The sequence below is a fragment of the Myxocyprinus asiaticus genome, chromosome 15 (genome assembly GCF_019703515.2).
Source record: "Myxocyprinus asiaticus isolate MX2 ecotype Aquarium Trade chromosome 15, UBuf_Myxa_2, whole genome shotgun sequence".
Taxonomy (NCBI): domain Eukaryota; kingdom Metazoa; phylum Chordata; class Actinopteri; order Cypriniformes; family Catostomidae; genus Myxocyprinus; species Myxocyprinus asiaticus.
The window spans coordinates 32,868,553-32,896,511 of NC_059358.1; the positions used below are offsets into that span (position 1 = coordinate 32,868,553).

The window sequence follows — 27,959 nt, forward strand, 5'->3', positions numbered from 1 at the left end:
ACATGACAGTCTATTGCATGCTGTGGCAACTCAGAAACAAAGACAATGTTAAGCTTAATTTAACAAACCAAATAGATTAAACTGTTTGATATATTGGCAAGTGATTTTCTAGTACCAAATTAGCATGCTTAAAGGATAAGGTGTTGGAGTGATGGCTGCTGGAAATGGGGCCTGTCTAGATTTGATCAATTTACTTTTCAAAATAGTGATGGTGCATTTTTTTTATATCAGTAATGTCCTGACTATACTTTGATCAGTTTAATGCCACTTTGGTAAATTAAAGTACCAGTTTCCTTCCGAAACAGCAAAATCTGTACATTATTCCAAACTTGCTGCCAGTGTAGGTTGCCATGGAAACAAATTAACAACTCTGGCATGCTGTAATGAACAGGGAGAGAACAAGTGTTTAGTTTTAGAACAAGTGCTCACATCCAGAGCATGTTACTAGATATAAAATAACACAGACAGATGTTTCTCCAATTCTCACAAACAGAGGACTTTATTCCATCACAGGTTGTAAGCAGACAGAAATGCTTTTGAAGTCAACGTCCATTTTAAATCTCACACAAACAGAACAGAGCGTTTACATATAAAAATAACATTGGTCTTCAAATAAAGCATGTAACTTCCTTCCAGGCATGTGAAGCAGGCATCCAATCAGATGGGAGACTGGTGGGTCACGCATCAAAAAAAAGGTGAAAAATGTCACATTTACTCCTTCGAGGCCATGTGTGCCATCAGGTCACAGACACGGTTGCTGTAACCAAACTCATTGTCGTACCTACGGGAGAAAGTAGAAGAATCAGTGCCCTTTTGAAACTACATGAGGCTTTTTTTGGAAAAATATATCATACCAACAATTTGTGAAGTATATAGCATGTATACTCTGCATACATAGTAGTAGGTCCTCACATACTACGTCAAAATGTGAAGCAAACAGAGCAGTCCGCCAGGTACTGCACTGCAGAATGCAGCGCACTTTACCTTCCATTTCCAGTGTCATACATGAACCCGAATTAATGACTATTAACATCTTTAAACTCATTTGATCATACTGAAGGTAAAGACACTTTACATACCCTACAAAATAACTTCATTCCAAGATAACTGGGCTTTGCGGATAAAAGGAATATTCCGGGTTGAATACAAGTTAAGCTCAAATCAACAGCATTTGTGGCATAATACTGACTACCAACCCCCCCACAAAAAAATAAATAATATTTTACTTGCCCCTTGTTTTCTTTGAAAGAAAAACTCTGGGTTACAGTGAGGCACTTACAATGGAAGTGAATTGGGGGCAATGTTTTAAATATAAAAGTATAGCCACAACACATATGCATGTAATGTCAACAAACCATAAATGACCGCAAATTTAAAACAACTCATTCAAATAATACACCGTTTTAACAACTTATTTGATAAAAGCAGTTAGATTAAAAGCTTCACTTTTCTGCCTTTAAACCCTTCAAAATTTTTCTCCATTGCAAGTGCCTCACTGTTACAATGATCTTCGCTTTTATATAAAAAAAAAAAAAAAAAAAGTCAAAATTAACTAACAAAATTAACATTATGCCACAAAGGCCGTTTGAGCTTAACTTGTACTGAATCCGGAAAATTCCTTTAAATATGCAACGTAGGGAGTTCATGTGCCATGTTGCACACAACTGCATGAAATATTTCATATAGAATGCAGAACTACAGCAGAGTAAAACTTCAAGTAGTACATAGAATAACATGGGAATGGATTTTGAATTCCAATGTGCGGTTTTTTTTTTTTTTTTTTTTTTAAAAAAACACTGGCCGTCATACCCTCAGCTATATTTGAAAGCCCACTGCAGCGGCAATTATTATTATTTTTTTTAAATGCAGGCAAGTATAGTAGTTTGCTAGATTTCAGCTGCTAAATTACAGTGGAAAGAGGGTCCATTCAACTGTTCCAGATACTGAAAATAAATGTACTGTGCAGTATTCAAGTACACCATTCCAAACATAGCTCCAAGATTCTCAAAGGCAACTCAGCCGTACCATGTGACAAGTTTGACAAAGTGATCGTTGAGGGCGATGCCAGCACCAGCATCAAAGATGGATGAGCGACAATCTCCATTGAAGTCAGTGGACACCACCTACAGACAACAAATGGCTAAATTGTACTTGAAAATTTAAGTGTCAAGACTATAAAAAAGGAATTCCAAAAATTGCTTGGCACCACCAGGAGCATTTTAAAATGGAATGAACTATACACACCTGGTGCTCTGTGTATCCAAGAATGCCCTTCATGGGTCCATCAGCTGCAGCCTTGACCACTTTCTTGATGTCATCATACTTAGCCTATAATTACAGGGAGCAGAGGAGAGACATGAAAAGCCAAAAAGAGTTAAATCATTCATTCTGAAATTTAAGCGTGTGGATTAAAGCCTCATTACAGAATATCAGAAGCAGGAAGAAAAAAAGCTTACAGGAACCCTTCAGGACACCCATTAAAAATGTTCGATTCTCAACTGATTTATGTAGGATTTGTCAAAGCAAGTTAAAGTAAATGAATTTCCCCTCCTGCATTGGATGAAAACAGAATTGAGCTTCAATTCAACTGGAGTATCTTCATCATGCAGGTCTGGAAATGAACTCACTGGTTTCTCAAGGCGGACAGTCAGATCCACCACGGAGACATTGGGGGTTGGGACGCGGAAGGCCATACCAGTAAGCTTGCTGAAACAGGAAGCAAAAAGCATTAGGCTATGTGTGGATGGCCAAAAATGGGAAGCAAGAACGAAAGTGAAAACACTTCTGTGGGAAATTGAATTTGTCTTTAGCCACTTTTTGCAGTCAAGAAAATCCACTGTGCTCAAGTTGTTTTGAAAGTTCAATCAAGTCTGACCTTTAATGTGGCCATGCGACACTAATAGAAGGGAGCGTTTTTTGTGAATGTTGGGGGGGGGGGGGGGGGGGGTGGTTGGTAATGCTGGTACTAACCCGTTGAGCTCAGGAATGACTTTGCCCACAGCCTTGGCAGCCCCAGTGGAAGCTGGGATAATGTTCTGACTGGCACCACGGCCGTCCCTCCAGAGCTTTCCAGAGGGCCCATCAACAGTCTTCTGTGTGGCTGTAATGGCATGAACAGTGCTCTGAAAGACAGAAGAATGCAGGCATAAGTGTTATTGTTCTGGGAACGCAAAAAAAAAAAAATAAAAAGTGGTTTTATAACCATCTCATTTACTTGCATCATTTGATGCACTTCAATAAGAGTCAAGTGAAGAGCTTGACAAAGAAAATGAAACAGAATGGGGACAAATCACATCACAGCAGGTCGCAAAATTGCTTTTAGGTCAAAAGGCTTTTGGCGAGATTGAAATGAGAGATTAATCTTACCATAAGACCCTCAACGATGACAAAGTTATCATTGATGACCTTGGCCAAGGGAGCCAGACAGTTGGTAGTGCATGAGGCATTGCTAGAGTAAACAAAGACAATAGAGAGTCAGTCATAAAGACTCTTATATATATATAAAAAAAAAAAAAAAAAAAAAAAAAAAAAAGTCACGTCAATTTGTTTTACGTCGCCCTCTACAGGACATTGACTATCATTACAAATCTTCTGCAGAACATGGGCACTGACAATTGCATTGCACAAAATGACTGGTAGTGTCGAAACTCCATGTTAATTCAGTACATGTTTGCAATCATCCAGATCTATATCCCTACCTGACAACTTTAAGGGAATTATCGTATTTCTCATGGTTGACGCCCATGACGAACATGGGGGCATCAGCACTGGGGGCAGAGATGATGACCCTCTTAGCACCACCCTTAAGGTGAGCCTAATGAGAGAGAGCACAAAGTTCTAGAAGTTAATTCATAAGAAATGTCATACACGCACCATTTTAATACATGTAACAAAGGGATAGTTTAAACACACACACACCACGAGATGTTAGGCAGAATGTTAAATCTCAACAACCCTTCACTTTCATTGTATGGGAGAAAAAATAAATAAAAAGGATGCAATGAAAGTGAATGGTGACCGAGCCATTCTGCCCAACACTTTCCCACAGAAGTCAGCAGGGCTTGGAACATCATAAGGGAGAGTAAATGACATCTAAACTATCCCTTTGAGCATTCCTTCTTGGCTGACAGCCTATTGGGATACATACAGAAGCCTTCTCAATGGTAGTGAAGACACCGGTGGACTCCACAACATAGTTGGCGCCTGCATCACCCCATTTGATGTTGGCTGGGTCTCTCCTGCATGGAGACAAAATGGAGGATAAGGGACTTTCCCCACTGGTGGTACTAAAGCCCATTTTAGGTACGTTTCCCCTAGGAAAAGTGCTTTTCGTTGCTTTTGCACCTAAGGAACTATAGTTCTTCCAAGCCGTTTTACTCTGGGGTAGATACTTCTGGGGCGTATAGGGACTGTGGGAGGTGCTGCAGCCTGTGATTGGTCAAAAACCTGCATTGAGAAAGGAGCAGCTCCACAGCCACCATAGTAAACAAACTAGCTGCTAGCCTGCTACTGAGAGGATTGCACTTATTTTATTTCTGTTAAGGGAACTGTAAAATATCCAAAGAGAATCACCCATTTCAAATGTGCGTGTATGTGTGTGATTTCATTGGAAGACATGCTTTGAGTTTTTAAATTGCATCTGTACTGTGCGACTATACAGAAAATAAAGTGAATTCTGGATTACTACATCAAATTTTTCCTGGGATGACGGATAAATAAACAGATGTTTATCAAGGGTGGGTAATTGAACTTACACTAAACTCATTAAATCTAGTTTCCATGAGGGAAGCATCACGTGCCGGTTACTGCATGGTTAACTTGCATCAAGATGTCTTAAGTCAGTGAGTGAGTACTTCGGTACAGTAATTTGAGTAATAAAAGCCTTTATTGTAAAAGGTCATGTTGATAAATAGGTTTATCGTGCATTTTCAACATGTTGTTCGACAAGTTCAGCATGTGCTCCATGGTTAAAGAGCACTTTTCGCTGCCTCCTCATTTCCAATTCTGGCTCAGGCAGCACGGAGCACTGCATGCACAGTGCATGCGCTTAGTTTAAAGCTTACTTTTAACCTGAAGACACAGGCTGCATATGAAAACAGGAAAATGCTGCCTTCGGAGACTGTATAAGGATGGATGAAGGTAGGATGTAATACGGTGCTTTTTAAAATGTTCAGGGAGTTCCATTCATCCAAAGACACTGTTGGTTAAACTATTAACTGATAAGGCAGCTGCCCGTTTTCTAGTGCAGCCAAAGTTCATATAAAACAGCCCTAACAAAAGCATAACTTCGATTCCCTGTTGTTGATTTAGTTGTTGCCATTGAAACGCATGTGCAAATAATCGGGCTGGGTACTGATGAGATTTCCTGATTCAATTAAATTCCAATTCACAAGCTCTTGATTAGATATCAATTCATATGGGTTTATTTCGGTTAAAATGTCCCTTTACTTGCATATAAAAAGGGATTCTCTCCCAGCTAATGCCATTTATTATACAGGGGACCTTCTAACTAGGTACATTAATAAAACATAATTAGGAAAATATTTTACTAATTATATTTTATTACTCATCTTTTTAAAAGATAATGCAATCAATAAGATTTCAAATATTATTCGTTACATATTTAAAATTGCATAATTTGTACCATTTACAAGTATTTACATTGATTTGTTGAACACATGCTTAAACCAGTAAGGTCTCTAACAAAAAAAAAAAAAAAAAAAAAACACACCTTTAAATTAGCACGTTAACTAGAGGACTCTAATGGCTTGACCTCATCTGTGCAATGCATGATTAGAATTTTTTTCTCTCTTTTTTTTTTTTTTTTTTTTTTTAAAATCAACAACTGACTGTAAAGGACAGAAAGTGTATTAAGAGTATTCAATGACAAATGGGTTGTGAGGATCTAGTCTTTGGACACGTTACATGGAACAACTTTTACACTCAACATGCCGTGAAAGGATCTCGCTGCTGAACATTTCACGACTATACTACACAATTACCGGCGAGTGAAAATGTAAACATTTACAAGCCAGTTGCCAAATATATTCATTTCGGGTCACATAGCGCGAAATTTCATTGCAAATGCGAGTGATTTCTTCTCACTGAGGTAGCAGGTTGCGCATTGAGTGAAAGATGGAACTTGGGATTTAAGAATCGATAGAGATCATTCAAATGATGATTGCGTTTAATCGGAAAAAAAATCTTTTTTACCCACCCCTAGCAAATAACCTCACAAGAAAAATGGTCGATACTAGATGTCACTACGATGGTACTTTATGAACGCAAATGCAACAGGGGAAAATTCTCCTTGTGTATTCCATTCCTCATAGGAGTTCTCATCTAGAAAGTTACTAAGGGAAAAGTACCAGGACTGTAGGTCAGAAAGGGCCTATAGATAATGAGCAGGTCTCTCCAGGTGCAGCACTTAATACAGCGTTTGTATAGAAAGCACTTACTCGCTAAAGACTGTGATAGCATGACCGTCGATGATTAACTTGCCTCCTTCGGCCTTAACCTCACCCTTGTATTTTCCGTGGGTAGAGTCATACAAGAACATGTAAACCTGTGAAAAGGGAGGAGAATCAGACTGAAGATGTATACAAATGCATTTGTGTAAGGTGTCAGTTTTTAGGAAGTCAAACTCTCAAAATCACTCAAAATTAGGAATCAAGACTCGCCATGTAATCAAGGTCAATGAATGGGTCATTGATGGCCACAATCTCCACTTTCTTGGATTGGAAAGCAGCACGGGTCACCAGACGCCCAATGCGGCCGAATCTAAGAAGCAGAGGACTCATTTTAAACCATTTGCTGCAACTGCTGCCTGTATATAAAATAGTTTGATGCTGACATGGCATTAAGACTAAACAATGTCTATTTTCATGGCAAGATCAAGGCAAGTATATAAATAGTACACAGTATATAATATACCCCGGACACTGACGTCAGTTCTTGCATTGGGGAAGACCTAGGTTTAGGCAAATAGCAGTAGAAATCAAAATGGTCAAAAAGGACCTCAAAACATCAGGACTAAGTTTCACATTGCCAGAGTTTCTCCATTTTTCTACTCTTGCTCAACATTGAAACAGCTTTGAAGTAATTTGCTGCATCTCATCCACTAGATGGCACAGGTGCCCCATTTCTGAGCAAATCTACTTTCTCTCCCCCCCCCCAAAAAAAAAAAAAGCCCTGTGACTGGCCCCCGCATATGACAGTCAAAAGATGGCAAGTAGGCTCACCCTTCACACAATCCAGAATGCCCTCTCTACATAACTTAAGCACTTCATGCAATAATGGTTAAAGCTAAACCTTAGCCTTACTCTAATAAAATAAGTTTAGCAGTTTTCCCAGATGCTGTTGCTGCCAATGCATTAGACAGTGGCAAACAGGTAACTTAGTTTGTCAAAACTTGACAAGACTGCATTCCAGACAAGAGTTTATGCCTCCAGCTGTTTTTGTGGGCTATTGAGGCATAGACCACCAGAGTTTTACAAGCAGCAGATACAAAAGACAACAAATCTTCCACATCCCTACTCTGATGTAATCTGTTACCCTTAAATTGGTAAACTAACAGTACACATTACTTTCCACTAATAAGACATACTGATATGGTTAAGATGCAATCACCTAAATGTTTTTTTTTTTTTTGCATGAAATCAGTAAAAGGTTGAGTAACAGGACAAAGGTCTCATCATTTGACCAGTGGAGTTACCATTTAAACCTTTTAATTAACCAGAAAGCAATCACTTCATTGAGGGACATGGTACCAACGGAGTACACTTAACCAACAGCAGACTTCCATGAAATGCACTTATATAAAAGTGCATTTGTAGGGGGGAAAAGGGGGTTAAAAAAAAAAAAAAAAAAAAACACGACTTTACCAACAACAGCGGCAAGTATTGCTACACAAAAGCCCCATACATTTAAAACTCAAAAGCCAAGGCAAGGATGCAAATAGAACTTTGGAATAAAGGGTGCTTGTTTTACTCTGCTGGATGGTACCTCTCAAAGAGCAGGGTTGAGTTCCAAATTAACACAAAGACCTTGCCCAGCTGGTTCAAGCATGTTGGTTTAAAGCTGGACCCAAACGCTGCACGACCATAGATCAATAAGCAACAACCCCCCCCAGATAAGGAATAAAAGGGTGCATGTGCCCTGTATGAGTCACCCAAGGATCAGATTTCCTATTGCATAACAGCACAAGCTTTTGAAAGGTTACAGCTGGTGCTGGGGGTCGTCTATGGCAGGGAGGAATCAGACAGTTATTTAGACGTGAACTTGTGTTGTAGGGGTGTTGCACTGCAGTGCCCCTAATGAAACAGGCAGGCAGATTTGAAAAACTCTGACCTTGGAGTAAAAAGTGGAGGCTAAGAGGCAAAGTACACAAGATAAAACATGCCATTATTTGACATCGGATGACGTCATTAAAGCATGGCGAGCGATGGCACAATCCCAATAGAGTGGCGCGACTGGCTCACACAGCCTACGCCCCCTCTCTAATCATTCATCCGATTCTGGATCAATGAGCGGCCAATAAACACACCCTGACACAAACACATACAGACTGATTTGCTCTTGAAGGGATTAATTGCCATATTGGGATACTTTTAAAGTACTTTTAAAGTTTTTTTTTTTTTTACATAACCAAAATAAACACCTTGCTAGAATAGATCTTATTCAGAGTAGCACCATATATAATATTTGACTGTATAAAGTGTCCTAAATCACACTGATTTCATAACTAATTTTTATCTACTTAAATTTTCAGAAAGAGGTTTCACCAATTTAAAGGAGCCAACCCATTGAAGAGACTGAAAGTCCATTCTTCACACCCCTCACTTTCATTGTTGTCAAATTAAATATGGCAATACTCTAAAGAAGGTCAAAGTAACTTTGATTTCTGGATAATTGTGTCACTTGGAAAAGACAACTTTCTTACCCATTGATACCAACTTTAACCATGATGCCTGATTTGGTCTTGCCCTCTGAAAAAAAGAAAGTTTGATCATACTCTAATGATACGTTTTGAATGCTTTAATATTTGTTGTATTTTGAATCAATACATGTGATATAGCAAAGAGCCTAATTCAACACACACACACAAAAAAAAAAAGATATATATATATATATATATATCTATCTATCTATCTCAAACAGAAGATCACATAAGTTACAAATATAAAATATACGCTTTGAATATACAGAGATATGATGCGTCTGTCATTTCGAGATCAGAGAACAAAATACAACAGTTTGAATACGTGCAAAGTTGAGATCTACACATACGGAGTACGTGTAAATCAAGTTCATGTCTTTTAACACACTGTTTAAGTGTATACACAACTTGCATATTAATAGATGTTCAAAGGTCGCTTAAAGGAACTCCTTTTGTGTTTCTTGCATCGAGAGCCGGTGAAGTTATCCTGAGTTAATGCAACGTCGTGGCAAAAATACATTCCACACTTTGTGGGAGCTGTGCATTCCATGAATGTATAATAATTTATTTTACATTAACTCTGTGAATAAGATTGATTTATTATAAAAAATTAAATAAAAAAATAAAAATAAATAAATGTAAGTCTAAATTATGAACACGTTTTCATTCAAGGATCTGAAGTTAACTTAAATTAAATTATGAACGCTGGTTTACCGTTTGTGAGAATCTTCTGTCCGTCTTGACACTTGGTGTGAGTTAAGCAGACAACAGGCACGAGGTTCAATTATATCTGGTGAGACAAGTGTCGGCCACGCCCCACTTGGATTTTAGAACCTAATTGCCACGCCCCCTTATAATGTCAAGGTCGTGTTGAGGTAAAGTTGGAGAAATCAGCTGCATCCTTTAAATAATCATAACATATGCAGTCAAGCTAACAGCAAGTGTTCTTATATAAAAATATACATTATATTTATTAATATCTGGTGTTTTTTGTACGTTTGTTGTTGAAAGCCACAGTGGTTAGAATCAGGTTTTGACATTCAGAAATGGGCTAGACCTATGTTGTGAAAACTCTTCAGTAGGCTATTAATTTCTTCCTGAGTTTCCAACCCTCTGCTGGGTTTTGCAGGTGTACCAACTGTGCAATTAGTGCACTGTGAGTCATTTTAGATAAAACACGCTTGTGAATGCTGTGAAAGTATCTAACTAGAAAACTCTTAAAAGCAAGAAATTGATGTGAGCATGTTGATCCCCCCTGACCTTCTAACAGTAACTGGCCCTGACTGAGAGAGGGATGGAGCAGGGGATCAAATCGCCATCATAGTGAGTGTGTGACATTTACAGGAAAGACCATGACCCCTCACTTGTATTCAGCTGTCTCTCCATCCCTGAATCCATATATTTAAATCCTCACACTGATAGGAACTCTGTTGCCTTTGTTCCTACAGCATCTCTTACCAGGGCATGCAAAGTGGAGGTTAGGCAGAATGTTAATTACATCTTTTTTTTTTATTGCATCTTCCACACAATGAACGTGAATGTTGACTAAGGCTGTTGTTCTGCCTAACATCTTTTGCGTTCCACAGAAGAAAGTAAGTCATGCAGGTTTGGAACATCATAAGGGTGACTAAATTATGACAGAATTTTAATTTTCAGTTGAACTAACTAAACTAAAATGGACGGAATTTCCATTTTTGGGTGAACTAACCATGGCCGGGTCTAAACTTCTGACACCCCCTCTCATGGTCTGATGAAGACACAACCACTTGCCCCAACTAAAGATCAAAATGAACCAAGTGTAGATAAGTTTGGACGGTCCTGACCACTCTTGCAAACCTTCGGTCTTTAAGCTTCCTTTGATAGTTCTGAGGCCACAAAGATGAAGAGAAGGTCAAACTGCATTGTTACAGGTTGTTGAAATTGGATGGGAGAGCTTGTAAGGTTACTATCACTCTTTTCAATCGTTCTGCACAGATTGAGAGTGCTCAGTAACCGGCCCTCTGTAAAGTGTATGTATCCCTGCTATCTTCTCCCCCACCAGCAGAGAGAATGTGCTGGAGTGTCACCAGGGTCAGGCTAAAAATACACAAACACTTTAGGGCTGACTGAGCACCCTTTCCTCTGTAGCTACCTTGTGCTCCTGTGGAGTGACCTGCACAAAGCCACTTTGCACTGTGACGACTGCCTCACATGATTCAGACTGAATCAGACAAGCTTTTAAACGTAGCACTTATACACACAAACAGCACGTCTGTCACGTCACAGTACCGAGTTCACCGCAGAGAGCTCAGCTTCTTGAGCTGGAAGATGTTGCCAACTTTTCCGAGGAATTTTAAACTCTGTTCTCTTGTGTGTATCATACTTTACTAACCCTGTTCATAGGCATGTGAGTGTGTTATACATTAACTGCTGACCATAAAGCTGCCTAGCTGGACAGCTCAGAGTCCAGGATCCCATATGCACTAAAGTGCAAACTACACAGACAAGTCCAGTGCCTTGAGTCTCAAGATATAGTGCCATCTTGTGGTCAAATGCAAAACATGCAGCTAAAGCTGTTTAACTTCCTTTAATAAGACAGTGCTCCCCTAGCCCTTTAAATTTCGATTGGTAGTAGACTGAAAGTCAGACCCAGATCTGATTTGCACATCTTTTGACCCATGATAATCAAATGCCCATCATTAACCATCTTTGCTTTAGTTTTTTTAACTTCAGCACTTAAAAGCATTCTCACAATTTTACATAGAACACAATACATTTCAACCAAATGTTTGAGGTCAGTCATTTTGTTTCATTAATTGTCAGAATGAAAAACTGCAGAAATCTCCATTCATTGAAACCTTTTACAGAAAAATCTATTTTTCCTTTACTATTTGTTGTAGTTAAAGGGTTAAGATTTAGACAAGTTTACTGTACCCAAGAATACTAATACGTTTCTATGGGCAAATATATAGATAATTGACATTCATGATTTGTGGAAACATATGGGAAACAGTATGTAAGTACAAAACACCATTACAAAACACTATATACTGTAGATTATTTATCAATTATTGTAAATGTCAATTTAAGGATATAGTACATTGTTTACTGTTTCTATTTGTAAAGGGATAGTTCACCAAAAAATAAAAATTCTCTCATTATTTACTCACTCTCATACCAACCCAGATGTTTATGATTTTATTTCTTCTGCTGATTATAAATGAAGATTTTTAGAAGAATATTTCAGCTCTGTAGGTCCTCACAATGCAAGTGAATGGTGACCAGAACTTTTCTCATTTGAATGAAGCATAAAAGTAATCCAGTGGTCTAATCCATGCCTCAGAAGCAATATATATGTGGGTGAGAAACAGATCAATATTTAAAGGGATTGTTCACCCCAAAAAATTAATTTTACTCACCCTCATGCCATCCCAGATGTGTGTGACTTACTTTCTTATGCAGAACACAAATTGAAGAATATTTCAGCTCTGCAGGTCCATACAATGAAAGTGAATGTGTGCCAACATTTTGACACTCCAAAAAGCACATAAAGGCAGCATTAAAAGTAATCCATATAACTCCAGTGTTTTAATCCATAACTTCAGAAGTGATATGATAGGTGTGGTGAGAAACCGATCAATTTTAGCTAGAAATTCTTCTCCCTGCCCAGTAGGGGGCGATATGCATGAAGAATGTGAATCACCAAAAACACAAGAAGAAGAATGTGAACGTTAAAGAGGAGATTAACTGAGTAGGGAGGAGAATTTATAGTAAAAAAGGACTTAAATATTGATCTGTTTCTCACCCACACCAATCATATTGCTTGTAAAGTCATTGATTTAACCACTGGAGTTTTATGGATTACTTTTATGCTGACTTATGTGATTATGTGATACATATCATAGCACTGAATCTGCCCTTCTAAAAGTTTTTAATGATATTCTTTTAACTGTTGATTCAGGGAATTCGGCGATCCTGGTCTTATTAGATCTTAGTGCAGCTTTTGATACTGTAGACCACAGTATCTTTATCTCACACCTTGAGCAATGTGTGGGTATTTATGGTAACGCTCTCAGTTTGTTTAAATCCTATTTTACAGATAGAAGTTTCTGAGTTCGTCTTGGGGAGATCTCATCTGTGTCAGCTCCTCTTCTCTTTGGTGTTCCTCAGGGCTCTATCTTGGCCCCTGTCCTGTTTTCTCTCTATGTGATTCCATTAGGAAGTATTTTTAAGAAACATGGGGTATCATTTTGCTGTTACGCAGATGACACCCAAATTTATTTACCACTAAATAACAGAAATGCACTAAAACCCCTGCTAGCCTGTCTAACTGATCTGTAATCATGGATGTCACGCAATTTTTTAAGCCTTAATGATATTAAAACTGAAATAATTATGTTTGGGCCATCTGATACTACTGGTCCCTCCAATCTTAATCTGGGCCATCTGGCTCCTTTCCATAAATGGTCAGTGAAAAATCTAGGTTTTGTATTTGACAGTACCCTTAAGTTCAACAAACAGATAAATTCTGTTTAAAAACGTTTTTTTTTTTTTTTCTAAAACTTTTATCTAAAGTCAAGCCTTTTTTGTCATTTAACAATTTTGAAAAGGTTATTCATGCCTTTATCTTTGCCCAACTAGACTATTGCAATTCCCTTTATATAGGAATTAGCCATGCATCCCTTGCTTGACTGCAAATGGCCCAGAATGCAGCCAGACTGCTGATAGGTGCCCATAAGCGTGAACATATTACTCTGATCTTAAGGTCTCTTCACTGGATTCCGGTACATTATAGAATTGATTATAAATTATTATTATTTGTTTTTAAATCCTTTAATGAATCAGCGCCCTTGTTTCTTGCCAACATTTTACATAGACACAATCCCCTGAGATCACTTAGATCCTCAGATCAGAGGCTATTGACATTTCCTAGGTCTAAACTAAAGCTGAGGGGTGACTGTGCTTTTGCGGTAGCTGCGCCAAAACTATGGAACAGTCTACCAATTTACATTAGAACTGTTTCAACAATACATGATTTTAAAACCAAGTTGAAGACATACCTTTTCTCCCTGGCTTTTAACCAACCTTAGAAGTTGTATTTTGTATCTGTGTCTTTTAAATAATATTTTATTATAAGTTTTTTGTGTCTAAATTGGCTGCTGTACAGCACATTGGTCAACACTTGTTTTAAATTTTGCTTTGTAAATAAACTTGAATTGAATTGAATTTTTGGAGCTTCAAAGTTCTGGCCACTATTCACTTGCATTGTATGGACCTACGGAGCTGGGATATTCTTCTAAAAATCTTCATTTGAGTTCAGCAGTTACACACATCTGGGATGGCATGAGGGTGAGTAAATGATGATAGAATTTTCCATTTTGGGTGAACTATTCCTTTAAGTCCTTTTTTACTATAAATTCTCCTCCATGCCCAGTAGGTGGTGATATGCAGGAAGCATATGAATTGTAAAAAACAAAAGAAGAAAACTGTGAAAGCGAAAGTAGAGTTTACAGTAAAAAATAAAAAGGACTTAAATATTGACCTGATCTCACCCACACTTATATCACTTCTGAAGATATGGATTTAACCACTAGAGTCATATGGATTACTTTTATGCTGCCTTCATATGCTTTTGGACCCTCACAGTTCTGCACACATTCACTTGCATTGTGTGGACCTACAGAGCTGAGAGATTCTTCAAAAAATCTTCATTTGTGTTCTGCAGAAGAAAGAAAGTCATACATATCTGGGATGGCATGAAGGTGAGTAAATGATGAAAGAATTTTCATTTCTGAGTAAACTATTCCTTTAAGTGTGAATCTTATTTTTAAGAACAGAGGACAGGGCTGCTCTTATCTGCTCTTTGCTTATCTGATTAGTTGCATCATTACAGTCTAAATTATCTTTACAGTCTAACTCAATTTGTGGTTCTCATTGAAGAGAATTTTTGTGCATAAGATCAGTGGTGTAACTACAGACAGTGCAGGGTGGGCAACTGCCCTGGGGCCCAGGGTAAAAGGGGGCATTGAAAATAATCGAGGGGGACCGCATCCCCTCCCAGAAGGTGAAAACGACCAAAGGTTTCGCCCCACCCCTACTGGAAGGAGAACATTTTTTGGTGGCCGACAGGTGCTTTGAACTGGGGCCCATTAGATCCATGTTACGCCACTGTATAAAATGTTTTCGTTGATAATTTAAGCTATAATATTTTGTCCCTGTACTAAGGATTTTTCATACATGATTCAAGGTACTTTATAATCCCAGTGCCTACATAAACATTTCACAGTGAGAAGATTTAGTGGCAAGAAATGTAAAAGGGAATTTTCATGCAGTTTTCAAATTGATTCATGTTGTGGATGTGGATGTATATAACACAACAAATAACATCTCAGTGTCAGAGGAGGAAAAATATCATGACATGCAGTTTAAATTCTATAATCGTTGGGTATTGTTTAGTACCTCATGTTTATGTTAGCCTGACCTCAAGGTGAGAAACTCAGATAGCAACCAAATTAGTTGATTAATCCATAAGCAATTATTAGGTTCCTTGCAAATAATGCATCACTTTTCATGTAATGTGTGTCAGCCAGTGTGTCAGCAGCTAACTGATACTGTGAAAATTCTGTGGGTTGAATCTTTGCCTCAGGGTTAGAGATGAACTTGATGATTAGAAGTAGATCATGAAAAAAAAAAAAAAAAAACAGGCTTGTAGAAATTGGTGGAACTCTCTGATATGCAATGTGTGGGAGTAGACGAGGAAGACACCATGGGTTTAAAAAATGGTGCCAGATCTGCAGGACAGAAGTTCTCCACATAAAAACAATTAAGACACATGCAGGGTGCAAAAAGAAACATGAATTAGGAGAAATTTTATTCATGCAATATGTACAGAAATATAAGGTGAGCAGTACTACATTTGTTCTGTAAATCATGCATTTCCCTTAAAACAGAAATTTCCATAGTTTTAAGATCTTTGCTCACTAATAGTTGAAAACCAAAATACAGGTAATTGTAACTTACAGTGGCATGCAAAATTTAGACACCCCTGGCCAAAACTTCTGTTACTGTGAATAGTTAAGTTAATAGAAGATGAATTGATCTCCAAAAGGCATAAAGTTAAAGATGAAACATTCTTTTCAACATTTTAAGCAAGATTAGTGTATTATTTTTGTTTTGCACAATTTTGGAGCGAAAAAAGGGAAAGGAGCACCATGCAAAATTTTGAGCACCCCAAGACATTTTAGCCCTCAGATAACTTTTACCAAGGTCTCAGACCTTAATTAGCTTGTTAGGGCTATGGCTTTTTCATAATCATCTTTTGGAAAGGCCAGGTGATGCAAATTTCAAAGCTTTACAAATACTCTGACTCCTCAAACCTTGTCCCAAATATCAGCAGCCATGGGCTCCTCTAAACAGCTGCCTAGCACTCTGAAAATTACAATAATTGATGCCCACAAAGCAAGAGAAGGCTATAAGATGATAGCAAAGCGTTTTCATGTAGCCGTTTCCACAGTTTGTAATGTAATTAAGAAATGGTAGTTAACAGCAATGGTGGAGATCAAGTTGAGGTCTGGAAGACCAAGAAAACTTTCAGAGAGAACTCCTTGTAGGATTGCTAGAAAGGCAAATCAAAACCCCTGTTTAACTGCAAAAGCAGACTCTGGAGTAGTGGTGCACTGTTCTACTGTGCAGCGACACCTGCACAAATATGACCTTCATGGAAGAGTCATGAGAAGAAAACCTTTCCTGCGTCCTCGCCACAAAATGCAGCGTCAGAAGTTTGCAAATGAACATCTAAACACGCCTGATGCATTTTGGAAACAAGTCCTGCAGACTGATGAAGTTAAAATCTAACTTTTTGGCCACAATGAGCAAAGGTAAGCTTGGAGGAAAAAAAGATGCAGAATTTCATGAAAAGAACACCTCTCCAACTGTTAAGCACAGGGGTGGATCGATCATGCTTTGGACTTGTGTTGATGCCAGTGGCAGAGGGGAATATTTCACTGGTAGAAGGAAGAATGTATTTAATTAAATACCAGCAAATTCTGGAAGCAAACATCACACCATCTGTAAAAAAGCTGAAGATGAAAAGAGGATTGCTTCTACAACAGGATAATGATCCTAAACACACCTCAAAATCCACAATGGACGACCTCAAGAGGCGCAAGCTGAAGGTTTTGACATGGCCCTCACAGACCCCCGACCTAAACATCATCGAAAGTCTGTGGATAGACCTCAAAAGAGCAGTGCATGCAAGACAGCCCAAGAGTCTCACAGAACTAGAAGCCTTTTGCAAGGAAAAATGGGTGAAAATCCCCCAAACAAGAATTGAAAGACTCTTAGCTGGCCACGAAAAGCGTTTACAAGCTGTGATACTTGCCAGTGGGTGTTTTGCTTTTTTGTTTTTTTAAACTGTAAAAGATTGAAGAAATGTGTCATCTTTAACTTTATGCTTTTTGGAAATCAGGCCATCTTTTGCTCGCTTAAATATTCACAGCAACAGAAATTTTGATCGGGGTGCCCAAACTTTTTCATGCCACTGTATCTACTAATTTAAACATTTAATTTTTTCTAGCCTCCTTATTAAATTAATATACATATACAGTGAAACATGTCATTCCAAATCCAATGTAGAGATACACCATATAATGAATCTGTCCACCTTGTTTGTACAACTCTTTTTACGGGGTCCAGACCAGACCAGAGTTTGGTGGTGATCTCTACCTAAAGCTAAGCAGGACAACAGTCATCTCATCTTCTTGGTTCATCTCTCAGTCCATTATTAGCACCCGAGCCCACTCATAGAGCCAATCCGGTCCAATTTCAGGCCAAAACAGCCTCGATTCCAACCCCTCCGCAGCCGGTCTGGTGGAGCTCGCTTCTGATTGGCCAAAGCCCCTTTTAAGAGGCGGAGCCAGGCATTCTTGCTCTGCACCGGTATGTCAATCCACTTGGGATGCTCTGCAACCTTCAACCCAGAAATGAAGGTCTGCATGGGTTCTTCTGATTGGTCAATTGTGAGGTTCTCAAGATCATCAAGGGTCAAAAGGTCATTGTAGCGCTCAAGGAACTGCTCGATGACCTTTGAAAGAGCATTGTGGAGACAGAAATTTTTTTTCAATGACAGGCGACAGTCTATTTACTTAAAATGTAAGAACACACACTGTGAGGATTGGAAGCCCACCTGCATGGCTTTGTCAGGCGTGTGCAGGGCTCGGGCATGTCCGGGCACTGGATGAGCCAGCAGGACTAGAAGTACCACAAATACAGAGGAGCACAGCATGGTGCAAATAATATTGGCCCCAGATACACCACTAATGCAAGCCGGTATGGGCAGATTTAGACGAACAGATTTAGATGAACACACTCAGACACATACAGAGTAAAGAGAAATACAAACACAAAATATTCTGCATAAAATATAGATACAAATACACAGTGCACACAAAGAAACACACAAAACACAGAGAGAGGTTAGTTGCACTGTGGAATCGGTATTAAACCATTTTGAACACATTTAGGTACATATACAGTAAACTATTTAGATTTTCAAAACCAAAAATACAGTGGTGGCCAAAAATATTGGCACACTTGGTAAATATGAGCAAAGAGGGCTGTGAAAAATATATCTTTATTGTTTATCCTTTTGATCTTTATTCAAAATATTCACAAAAATATATCAAACAATGGATATCAAACAATTGCAAACACAACACAAGTTTTATCAAAAAACAAAACAAATATTATGTGTGGCACAATTATTGGCACCCCTAGAAATTCTTATGAGGAAAATATATCTGAAGTACATTCCCATTCATATTTTACATTTTTAGTACACCTGGGTGACTAGGAACATGAAATTGTTCATCCATGACTTCCTGTTTCACAGGGGTATAAATATGAAGTAACACACAAGCCAGATTCCTTTAATCATCTATCACAATGGGTAAGACCAAAGAATAAAGTTATAATGTGTGGCAAAGGGTTGTTGAGCTTCACATAATGGAAAATGGTTATAAGAAAATAGCTAAAGCATTGAAAATACCCATTTCCACCATTAGGGCAATAATTTAGAAGTTCCAATCAACTGGAGATCTTAAGAACTGACCTGGAAAAGGACACGTGTCTATATTGTCCCAAAGCACGGTGAGGAGAATGGTTCAAGTGGCCAAAAATTCACCAAGGATCACAGCTGGAGAATTGCAAAAATTTGTTGGGTCTTGGGGTAAGAAAGTCTCCAAAACTACAATTAGATGTCACCTACATCACCACAAGTTGTTTGGGAGGGTTTCAAGAAAAAAGACTCTGCTCTCATCCTACAACAAATTCAAGCATCTTCAGTTTGCCAGACACTACTTGAACTTCAAATGGGACCGGGTTCTATGGTCAGATAAAACAAAAATAGAGCTTTTTGGCTGGAATAGTACCTCATGCCCACAGTTAAATATGGTGGTGGATCTTTAACGTTGTGGGGCTGTTTTTATGCAAAAGCTTAAAATGGGCCCTGGTTGCATCTTCCAGCAGGACAATGATCCAAAACACACATTAAAATCGACACAAAATGGTTCACTGACCACAAAATCAAGGTTCTGCCATGGCCATCACAGTCCCCTAACCTGAACCACATAGAAAACCTGTGGGGTGACCTGAAGAGGAGAATCCACCAGCGTGGACCTCTGAATTTGAAGGATCTTGGAGAGATTCTGTATGGAGGAATGGTCTCAGATCCCTTGCCATGTGTTCTCCAACCTCATTAGGCATTATAGGTGTCTACCTCATCAGAGATGTTATCTTGGCAAAGGGAGGTTGCACAAAGTATTGAATAAAATGGTGCCAATAATTGTGCCACACATATATTTGACAAAAACATTAATTTTTTGCTAAAACTTGTGTTGTGTTTGCAATTGTTTGATATCCATTAGAGGATAGATTTTTGTGAATATTTTGAATGAAAGATCAAAAGGATAAACAATAAAGACATATTTTTCACAATATGGTGCCAATATTTTTGGCCAAAACTGTATAAGAATACACTAAAACACTGTATGTGTGAATCTAATGAAAATTAATTATATTTTTAGGACCATTATATTTTTTTTTTTTTTTTTTTTTTGAAGTTATGAGAATTAATTTTATTTGGTTATTTGCATAAAAGTGAGAAATATTATATTGGTTACATTTTGCCTAATTGTCATGAAAATCTTAATGGTTAAAAAATAGCCTCCATTTTCTGTTAGAATATAACTTCTTATATCCTTCTTTTGATTTCAGGATGAAATATGACCATGACAGATTTAATGTTCTTGACAGGTTTCATTAGATTTTTACCACGCTAAACAAAACAAATTTCAAAATAAGTAGAAGGTTCATGCAAAAATGTGAAAAGTATTGCATATTTATAAAAACAATTTTTTTAAAGAAATATATTTGAATACATTTCTTGTAATAAATCTGTTACAGTATATACAAATGATAATTGGATATTAATTATTAGGCATTAGATGCTTTTATAGTAAAAGCTGTCCTGTTGGACCTATTTCAAAAATATAAAACACATAAAAATATAAAACAAGAAGTTTTAAAAGAGAAGAGGGTTTACTTACCAAGGATAGTTCAAGTGTCTTCTATAACGTTACTAAGTGTTTTAGTCTTGCTTCATCCCTCTGTCTCTTTCTCGTCTCACTCAGTTTTTGGCACCTGCTAAGAGCATCCCTGTTTTTCCCTTTCCTCTCTGAGTGCAGGAATTTGATTTAATGGTGTTTGTATGTCAGTGTGTGTTTGCATGAGCTGGGTGAGTATGTTAAGCGTACCTCATGTGTAAGGATGAGGTGTCTATATATGCTTTACTTTCCCACCCTCCCACTATATGGCACACACACACCTCTTTTCCCTCCCATTCTGTTTCTCTCTCCCTCACACACCAATGCACTTTTATTATCTTGATGTCTCTCGGATGATGTCAGAGGTATCATAGGGGTGTTTGACATTGTTAGGGTGATCAGGCAGGGGGATGCCACCTTCTGCCTGGAATATGACATCATACGCACACACAGCACAAAATAAAAGTCGTAACATGAAACCAGGACACCACAACCAGGTGTTGTCTTCCTTCACCCTGTACTTTAAATGATCTCATCCTTCCTTTCTTCATTCCTCATCCATCTATCCCTTGACTCCTAACATCCTTCTGTTTGCAAGGTGCAACTTTGGCTGCCAAAAGCACCACAGGCTGGCAGAATCTTATATCTGTTGAAAGGATGCCAACATGTCTTCAGTGGACTTAAGGAGATATAGAGCTTTCAATGTCTATTTGAAGAGAGACATTTCTTGCTTTTCCTGTGTCATACGCATATGTTTTGAAAGCCACATTTTACACACACTTTGCTTTGAATGCCAATTATTGTGTATGAAACCTTGAAGTTGTATGCACATAATCCAAGTGATTTTTTCCTCCTCATTAATCCTCTTCTGTGGGTCACTGTTAGAAGTGTCTTCATATATTTTTTGTTTTTTCTCTCTCTGCCAGTACCATCTGCTTACTGCTCCCCCCACCCCCAAGAACACAATGCGAGAGCCAGCACGCACGCACACACACATTTGTTTTTTTATCAAGATAGGAATTCTCAATTGACTTATATTTTTGTTAAATAGCCTATTTACATAATATTGTTTAGATATTCTGAATTATACTAAAAATAAAAATAAAAAAATGTATAGTATATTCTGTACATATATATTCAGTCTCCAACAACTAAGCCTAACACTCACACAAAACGTTTTGCATTTTTTAGGTGTAAAATGAAGTATTTAGTATTTTTATTAATGTTTTCTTCATGAGGATTTGTTGGTAGACACAAAGTAGGTTTTCAGGTTTTATTAAATTTGTGGGGACACACAACCACAGTAGTACATGAACACAGATTCTCAATGCAACGCTGTGTAGGATGCAGTGATTTATTGTGTCATGACATACAGGCCATTCTCAGGAAAACTATGTAATTTGTTCTAGAATTTCAGGAAAATTTTAATTTAGAAATGTTATATTGTTTAAAATCATTTATAAAAAAAAAAATTGAAGAAAAAAAAACACATGAAAAGTAGAAACAACATTTTAATTACAATAAAAGCTACATTTTATTTAAATAACCCATGAAAACATATTTGAATAAATGGGAACATGCAAACTGCATTATATTTAGTTATACAAATAACTACATTTTAAATGTTTTATTTCATTAAAAATATGAAATATTTTGGCATTCCAGGGTAAAACTTATCAATAGTTATCAATAAAATAAAATGAATATAATAAAACAATGTGAATATGTTCAGAATCGGTAGTAAATCATGGGCACGCATAGCACACTTATTGCATGACTTCCGGAGAATGACTCATTAACAAAAATGGAAAGAACCTGAAAACAGGTTCAAGATCAAATTAAACACACACTCCAACAAAATATACCACCCATTTATAATCTAACTCACACAAACAGGCACATCAGTGCAGTCTGCAACAATAATAGTCTAAGATGATTTTTTTAAAATAAAACCACACACACAGGCCTGAGGTCTCCCTGGCTTCATATAAGCATCAGAGTTGAGAAAGGGACTTTTTGTTTGATCAGGTTGAAGCCAATGTTTTTTACGGTTGTGTACCCTGTCTGAGTTTTTCACACAGTAAAGGATCACAGGTTTGTCCAGCCAGCTGCTGCCACTAGCAACCCATCCAGCAGGAGCCAAGCGACAGCCATTTACAAAGATCTAATTACTTATCAGTTAAAATAAAATTCCCATTTTTTAAATACAAGTCATTAGAGCTCAAAATATATATTTTTTTTTAAATAACAATAAATATATATATATATATATATATATATATATATATATATATATATATATATTTTATAATTTTGCATGCTCTCTCTGATTGCAGTAAAGGATCACTTTAAAGGAATGTTACGAGTTCAAGTTAAGCTCAATTAATATTGTTTATTTCCACACAACATTTTTTAGACTTGTCTCTCCTTTAAAAAACATTTTTTTTCAGTTACAGTAAAATCACAGATAATATGAAGTGTGAAAATTGCAGTAACTACAAAATCCACACTAAAGGCTAGGGCAGTATCAATGTATTTAGTTTTCTTAGGTTGGAAAGCTGCGAATGTTTGGAACAAGCCCTTTTTGGAGATAATGGTCTTTTTATGCTTGGAAGTTTTAGCATATTTTGTTGTCATAGTACAATGAAATCTTAATTTCAAAAAGACTTTTTTTTTGAAAATTTTGACTTCTCATCCAACCTTTTCTAAACTTTTACCCTAACAAGTAGATCCACTGAAATATTACAAGCATTACAGAATGATTAGAAAAGTTTTGCCAAGTTGTGAATACAGACATGCACAGAAGGCAATTGAAATGTTTGCCAGTTGCAGACAGCAGAAGGTGCTCTTATTTTATATAACACACTCACCAAAACAGCAGAAGGGTAATTGGCCTCTACAGTCCTCTCTGCCTGTCATTTAAGAGACAGCGAGAAAGAGCAGAAGAGAGAGTCTGCAAGAGCGAGAGAGAGGGTGTGTAGGAGGATGAGTGGGCGAAAAAAGAGGGATGAGACGAGGAAGAACGATGAGGATATGGTAGATAAGGCTAGAACCCACAAGCGTGTCACCTCGGAGCATGCACAAGAGACGAAGGTGGTGCGTGTGTGAGGAATGTGTGTTTTCTGTAGTTCTGTAGGAAGGGCGTCTGGTAGTGTGTTTGTATATATGCGTGGTGAGAAATAAAAGTGGGCAGAGTAGCCTGTGTAGGCTTTTGTGTGGGTGAGAGGACAACAGACCCTGAAAAGGTCACTGAATTGAAAAAATAAAGGTCATAAAGTTCAGAAAGTTTTGCATTATACGAAGAATGTGAAAGAGGAGATGGGTAGTGATCGTCAAATCCACCTGTGACAGACCTCAAGACATCACCTTACAATGCACCAGGGCTAGATTTTGAACTGGGCCAGTGGAGCCAGTGCCCGGGGGCCTCGAACTGCCAGGGGCATTCAAAGCTTCAGACTCCAAAGTGATTGCCAATGAAAGCTAAAGCCATCAATGCATACAGTTAGCTGACCACTAAGGCCCTCTGGCCTCTCTACAAAAAACAGCACAAGCTGACCTCTAGGGCCCCCTGGCTTCTTGGTGCATTTAGTAAGAGCTGACCACTAGTGCCCCCGGTGCATACAGTGGGAGCTGACCACTAGGGCCCCCAGGCTCTTCATTACATTTAGTGAGAGCTGACCACTAGGGCCCCCAGGCTCCTTGGTGCATACAGTATGAGCTGACCACTAGTGTCCCCAGGCTTCTTGGTGCATAGTGAGAGCTGACCAATGGGGCCCATCTTTGCATACAGTAGGAGCTGACCAATAGGGCCCCTGGGCTCTACAGTGTATACAATGCAAGCTTAGCTCTTTTCCACCGACATGGTTCGGGTGCGGGTTCCTGGGCCGGTGCTAATTCTCGAACTGTTCCGTGTAATTCCACTACAGAAATTGCCATTCCGGGGCCGAAAACCTGGTTCCACACCAGCCCCAAAAGCTTGCTGGTCTCTACGCAGGAACTGATTACGTCAGGGGACGGAAAGCAGGATAATGTTTCATCACCATGGTAAAGTTTTCCCAAACAACAACAGTAGTTACCGTCTGCAGCATGGAGTACTTCTTCGCTCTATAACAACAATAAAAAATAAAAAAAATAATTCAGACATCAAAAGCGTTCAGATAATACGACGAAACGAGTGCTCTACATGTGATATGGTATTTACGGAGATCCAAGATGAACTAGAAAGATCGTAATGGAAAAAAATACTTTACGAGAATGAAGATACAGCACGAAATAATGCATGCTGCCTTCAATCAGACAACTGACCAAATCATAAACAAATTGAAAACACTTAAGAGAGTACAGGGGCCATAAGAAGGACATAAGCAAAAGTGACAGTGGATGGAGCAATGATGTTTTGGATTTGGACACCAACCAGCCTGCTAACCAACTGGGGCACTGAATTCAGCCAGCAACGCTCGTGATAAACAGTGAATCGCCGGAGTCCTCTGCAGCTGATCTCAGTAAGTTGTTATATTTGCCAACTTTGTTAGCTTTTCTTACACTGTTGTCATCTTATTTTGTGCATTGTTTTGTTCTGTAAGGTGATTTTTGACCAGCTACTCACTAAGTTTGGAAGATCACGGCTATGTGTTAAGTAAAACGTTGGGATTCTCAAACAATAATATTATATGCTTTGGCAAAAATCCAAACACAACCATCTGCTACACCAATGTTAATAGTGATTCCACTGTAACAGTTTACAGATCTTAGCAAGTTAAGGCATAGTTCATACAATATAATGTAATTACCTGTCGTCTTTAGCGTAGATGTCGTCTCTGACAATCTTGTTGAGCAATGTAATAACAATGGATTGCAGTAATCCGTATGTTTAAATATGTCCTCAAAAACAAGAATAAAAGCTGTATACAAACACACTGTGATGCGCCATGTTTATGTTTGAGGTAGTCATGTGAAACTACCAAGAAGACATTAACCCATTTCGTCACCGTTCGGTTCTCAGGTCAGTGGAAAAGTGTGGCCGGTTAACGATAGGCACCAGATTGCCCTGACCATGAACCAGTGGAGCACAGACAGGCTCGGCATGAGAATCATCGCAATTTTGGTTGGAAAAGGGCTAGCTGACCACTCCTCAGTGCATATAGTATGAGCTGACTACTAGGGGCCTCATATTCTTTGGTGCATACACTATGAGCTGACCACTAGGGACCCTGTGATTTTTGGTGCATACAGTATGGGCTGAACACTAGGTCCCCCGGCTGCTCAGCGCATAAAGCGAGAGCTGACCACTCGGGTCCCTGGGCCCCTGGGTGCATATAGCGATACAGCTGACCACTAGGGCCCCTCGATGCATATATTGAGAGCTGACCACTCGTGCCCGTCTATGCATACAGTGCAAGCTGACTACTAGGGTCTTCAGTGCATACATGATGAGCGGACTAGTAGGGCTCCCAGGCTCCTTGGTGCATACAATATGAGCTAACCACAAAGGTCCCCAAGATTTTTGGTGCATACAGTATGAGCTGACCACTAGGGCCCCTGTGCTGCTCGGTGCATATAGTGTGAGCGGACCACTAGGGCCCTCTGGTTGCTTGGTGCATTTAGTAAGAGCTGACCACTAGTGCCCCTGGTGCATACAGTGGGAGCTGACAACTAGGGCCCCTAGGCTCCTTGGTGCATACAGCATGAGCTGACACTTAGGTTCCCAGAACCCCTCAGTGAATACAGTGCAAGCTGATAACTGAGCCCCTGAGCCCTTTGGCGCATATAGCGAGAGCTAATCACTAGGGTCCCTAATCCCCTCTGTGCACACAGTGCAAGCTGATCACTTGGGACCCTGTGCCAGACACCTCTTTGCATACAACGTGAGCTGACTACTAGAGTCCCCAAGCCACATGGTGCATACAGCACAAGCTGACCACTAGGGCCCCTAGGCCCCTCTTTGCATACAATGTGAGCAGGCCACTAGGGCCCCCGGGCCCCTCTTTGCATAGGATGTGAGCTGGCCAGAGGTCCCATGGCACCTCAGTGCATATACTGAGAGCTGACCACTAAGGCTTTGAGGCCCTTTGGTGCACACAGCAAGAGCTGACAACTAGGCCCCTCTTTGTGTATAATGTGAGCTGACCACTAAGGCCCCCGGGCCCCTCAGCATATACAGTGCAAGTTGACCACAAGGAAAAAATACAGCTCAAGCTGACCTCTAGGGACTCCGGGCTTCTTGGAAATGCAGCAAAAAATGAGCACTAGCAACCCCAGGCATCTCGGTGTATACAGGGCGAGTTGATTACCCGGGGCCCCTCAACACATCTGTATGACTGATCACTAGGACCCTTGAGCACCTGGCTACATATTTGTTGTTCGAATAGTCTTTACATTTTCTAAATATTACAGAAAAAAAGAAAAAAAATCCCAAATTGGAATGCTTAAGATTTGTCTACTAATTTAAATGTTTGTCTTATGTTATTTTAAAAAGACACATTTCCTATTTTTTATTTTATGAAATCGCTCCAAATTTCTCAATGCAGGATAAGAGGAGAGGGGCGGCCTCTGAAGACATGTATCAAGGAGCCACCTTTTGGACAAGATTGAGCAAACAAACAGATCAACAAATCATGCTGTACATCTTAAGGGCTGCAGACAGCAAACAGAAACTTCTCAAGGGAAAATTGTTCATGATATGTTACTCAAGACATTTTGCATTGATGGCAGAAACAGAGCGGTAAGATTCAGTTCAGTTTGACAACCGACATCTTCCAAGTACAGACAAAAGTGAAGGCCTACACGTTTGTGCCGTCAATCCTGATATGGGCAACAGGAGGATATATTCAAGACTCTGGCACATTTCTCAGCTCTGAGAGGATTAACTACATGGTCAAAGTGTGCAGTCACGACAAGATACAAACAAACACACACACAGAGATACTCTACAGAGAGACTGAAGTAATGAGAAATATAGCGGAACATAAATTAAAGGGTTGGATAAGAGGACACATTTACATATAGGCAAAACCCCCATGCTGACATGAATGCTCTTAATTGAATATCTGTCTTGTATGCTAAATCATTCCTCTGGTTCCTGCTCTTTCTTCCAAACAAAGTCAACACGGAGTGTGTTTACATTCATACTAACACGCAATACCAAAAAAAATCAGCTTATTAAAAAAAATCTGACAACTAAAAAAAGTGTTTAGATTAGTTTTTTTTTGCTTCTAATGGCAAAATAAACAACACAACATGCGCATATTGGATATGCCCCTAAAGGTGTTTAAATGCAGAGCGAATCAGGGCAATGGGCAAAAACCAATAGTGCCAATTGTTTTTTCCCCCTTGGAAACATGTTCACTATTATTAGAATGTCAAGAAGCTATGGCATAAAAAGCACATATCAATTAGATTTTTACATTTTCTGAAGAAACTGTTTTGACCAAAAGTGCCCATTA

General features: G+C 38.8%; 2 protein-coding genes across 2 annotated transcripts; both read right to left on the reverse strand.

The window, feature by feature from the left end:
• Positions 1 to 480: 480 nt before the first annotated feature.
• LOC127452980 (glyceraldehyde-3-phosphate dehydrogenase) lies at positions 481 to 9,746 on the reverse strand. Its single transcript, XM_051718923.1, has 12 exons — positions 9,653 to 9,746; positions 8,942 to 8,987; positions 6,681 to 6,780; positions 6,459 to 6,565; positions 4,148 to 4,238; positions 3,699 to 3,814; positions 3,367 to 3,448; positions 2,971 to 3,122; positions 2,628 to 2,706; positions 2,245 to 2,328; positions 2,026 to 2,123; positions 481 to 781 (listed from the first exon to the last, which is right to left on the reverse strand). Exons 2-12 carry the CDS (start codon positions 8,962 to 8,964, stop codon positions 712 to 714), a joined length of 1,002 nt encoding a protein of 333 aa, XP_051574883.1. The 5' UTR covers positions 8,965 to 8,987; positions 9,653 to 9,746; the 3' UTR covers positions 481 to 711.
• Positions 9,747 to 15,771: 6,025 nt separating this feature from the next.
• Positions 15,772 to 20,782, reverse strand: LOC127452981 (C-type natriuretic peptide-like). The gene is made up of 3 exons (XM_051718925.1): positions 20,521 to 20,782; positions 18,102 to 18,327; positions 15,772 to 17,999 (listed from the first exon to the last, which is right to left on the reverse strand). Exons 2-3 carry the CDS (start codon positions 18,198 to 18,200, stop codon positions 17,700 to 17,702), a joined length of 399 nt encoding a protein of 132 aa, XP_051574885.1. The 5' UTR covers positions 18,201 to 18,327; positions 20,521 to 20,782; the 3' UTR covers positions 15,772 to 17,699.
• Positions 20,783 to 27,959: the final 7,177 nt, after the last annotated feature.

Bases quoted from the DNA above. Each gene is read 5' to 3' on its own strand.
- LOC127452980 (XM_051718923.1), bottom strand. From the start codon at position 8,964: ATGGTTAAAGTTGGTATCAATGG. The intron at 4,239-6,458 runs GTAAGTGCTTTC...GTCTCCATGCAG, and splicing joins GCTATCACAGTCTTTAGCGA to GAGAGACCCAGCCAACATCA. The intron at 2,707-2,970 runs GTTAGTACCAGC...TTCCTGTTTCAG, and splicing joins GTCATTCCTGAGCTCAACGG to CAAGCTTACTGGTATGGCCT.
- LOC127452981 (XM_051718925.1), bottom strand. From the start codon at position 18,200: ATGCTGTGCTCCTCTGTATTTGTGGTACTTCTAGTCCTGCTGGCTCAT. The intron at 18,000-18,101 runs GTGGGCTTCCAA...GCTCTTTCAAAG, and splicing joins CGCCTGACAAAGCCATGCAG to GTCATCGAGCAGTTCCTTGA.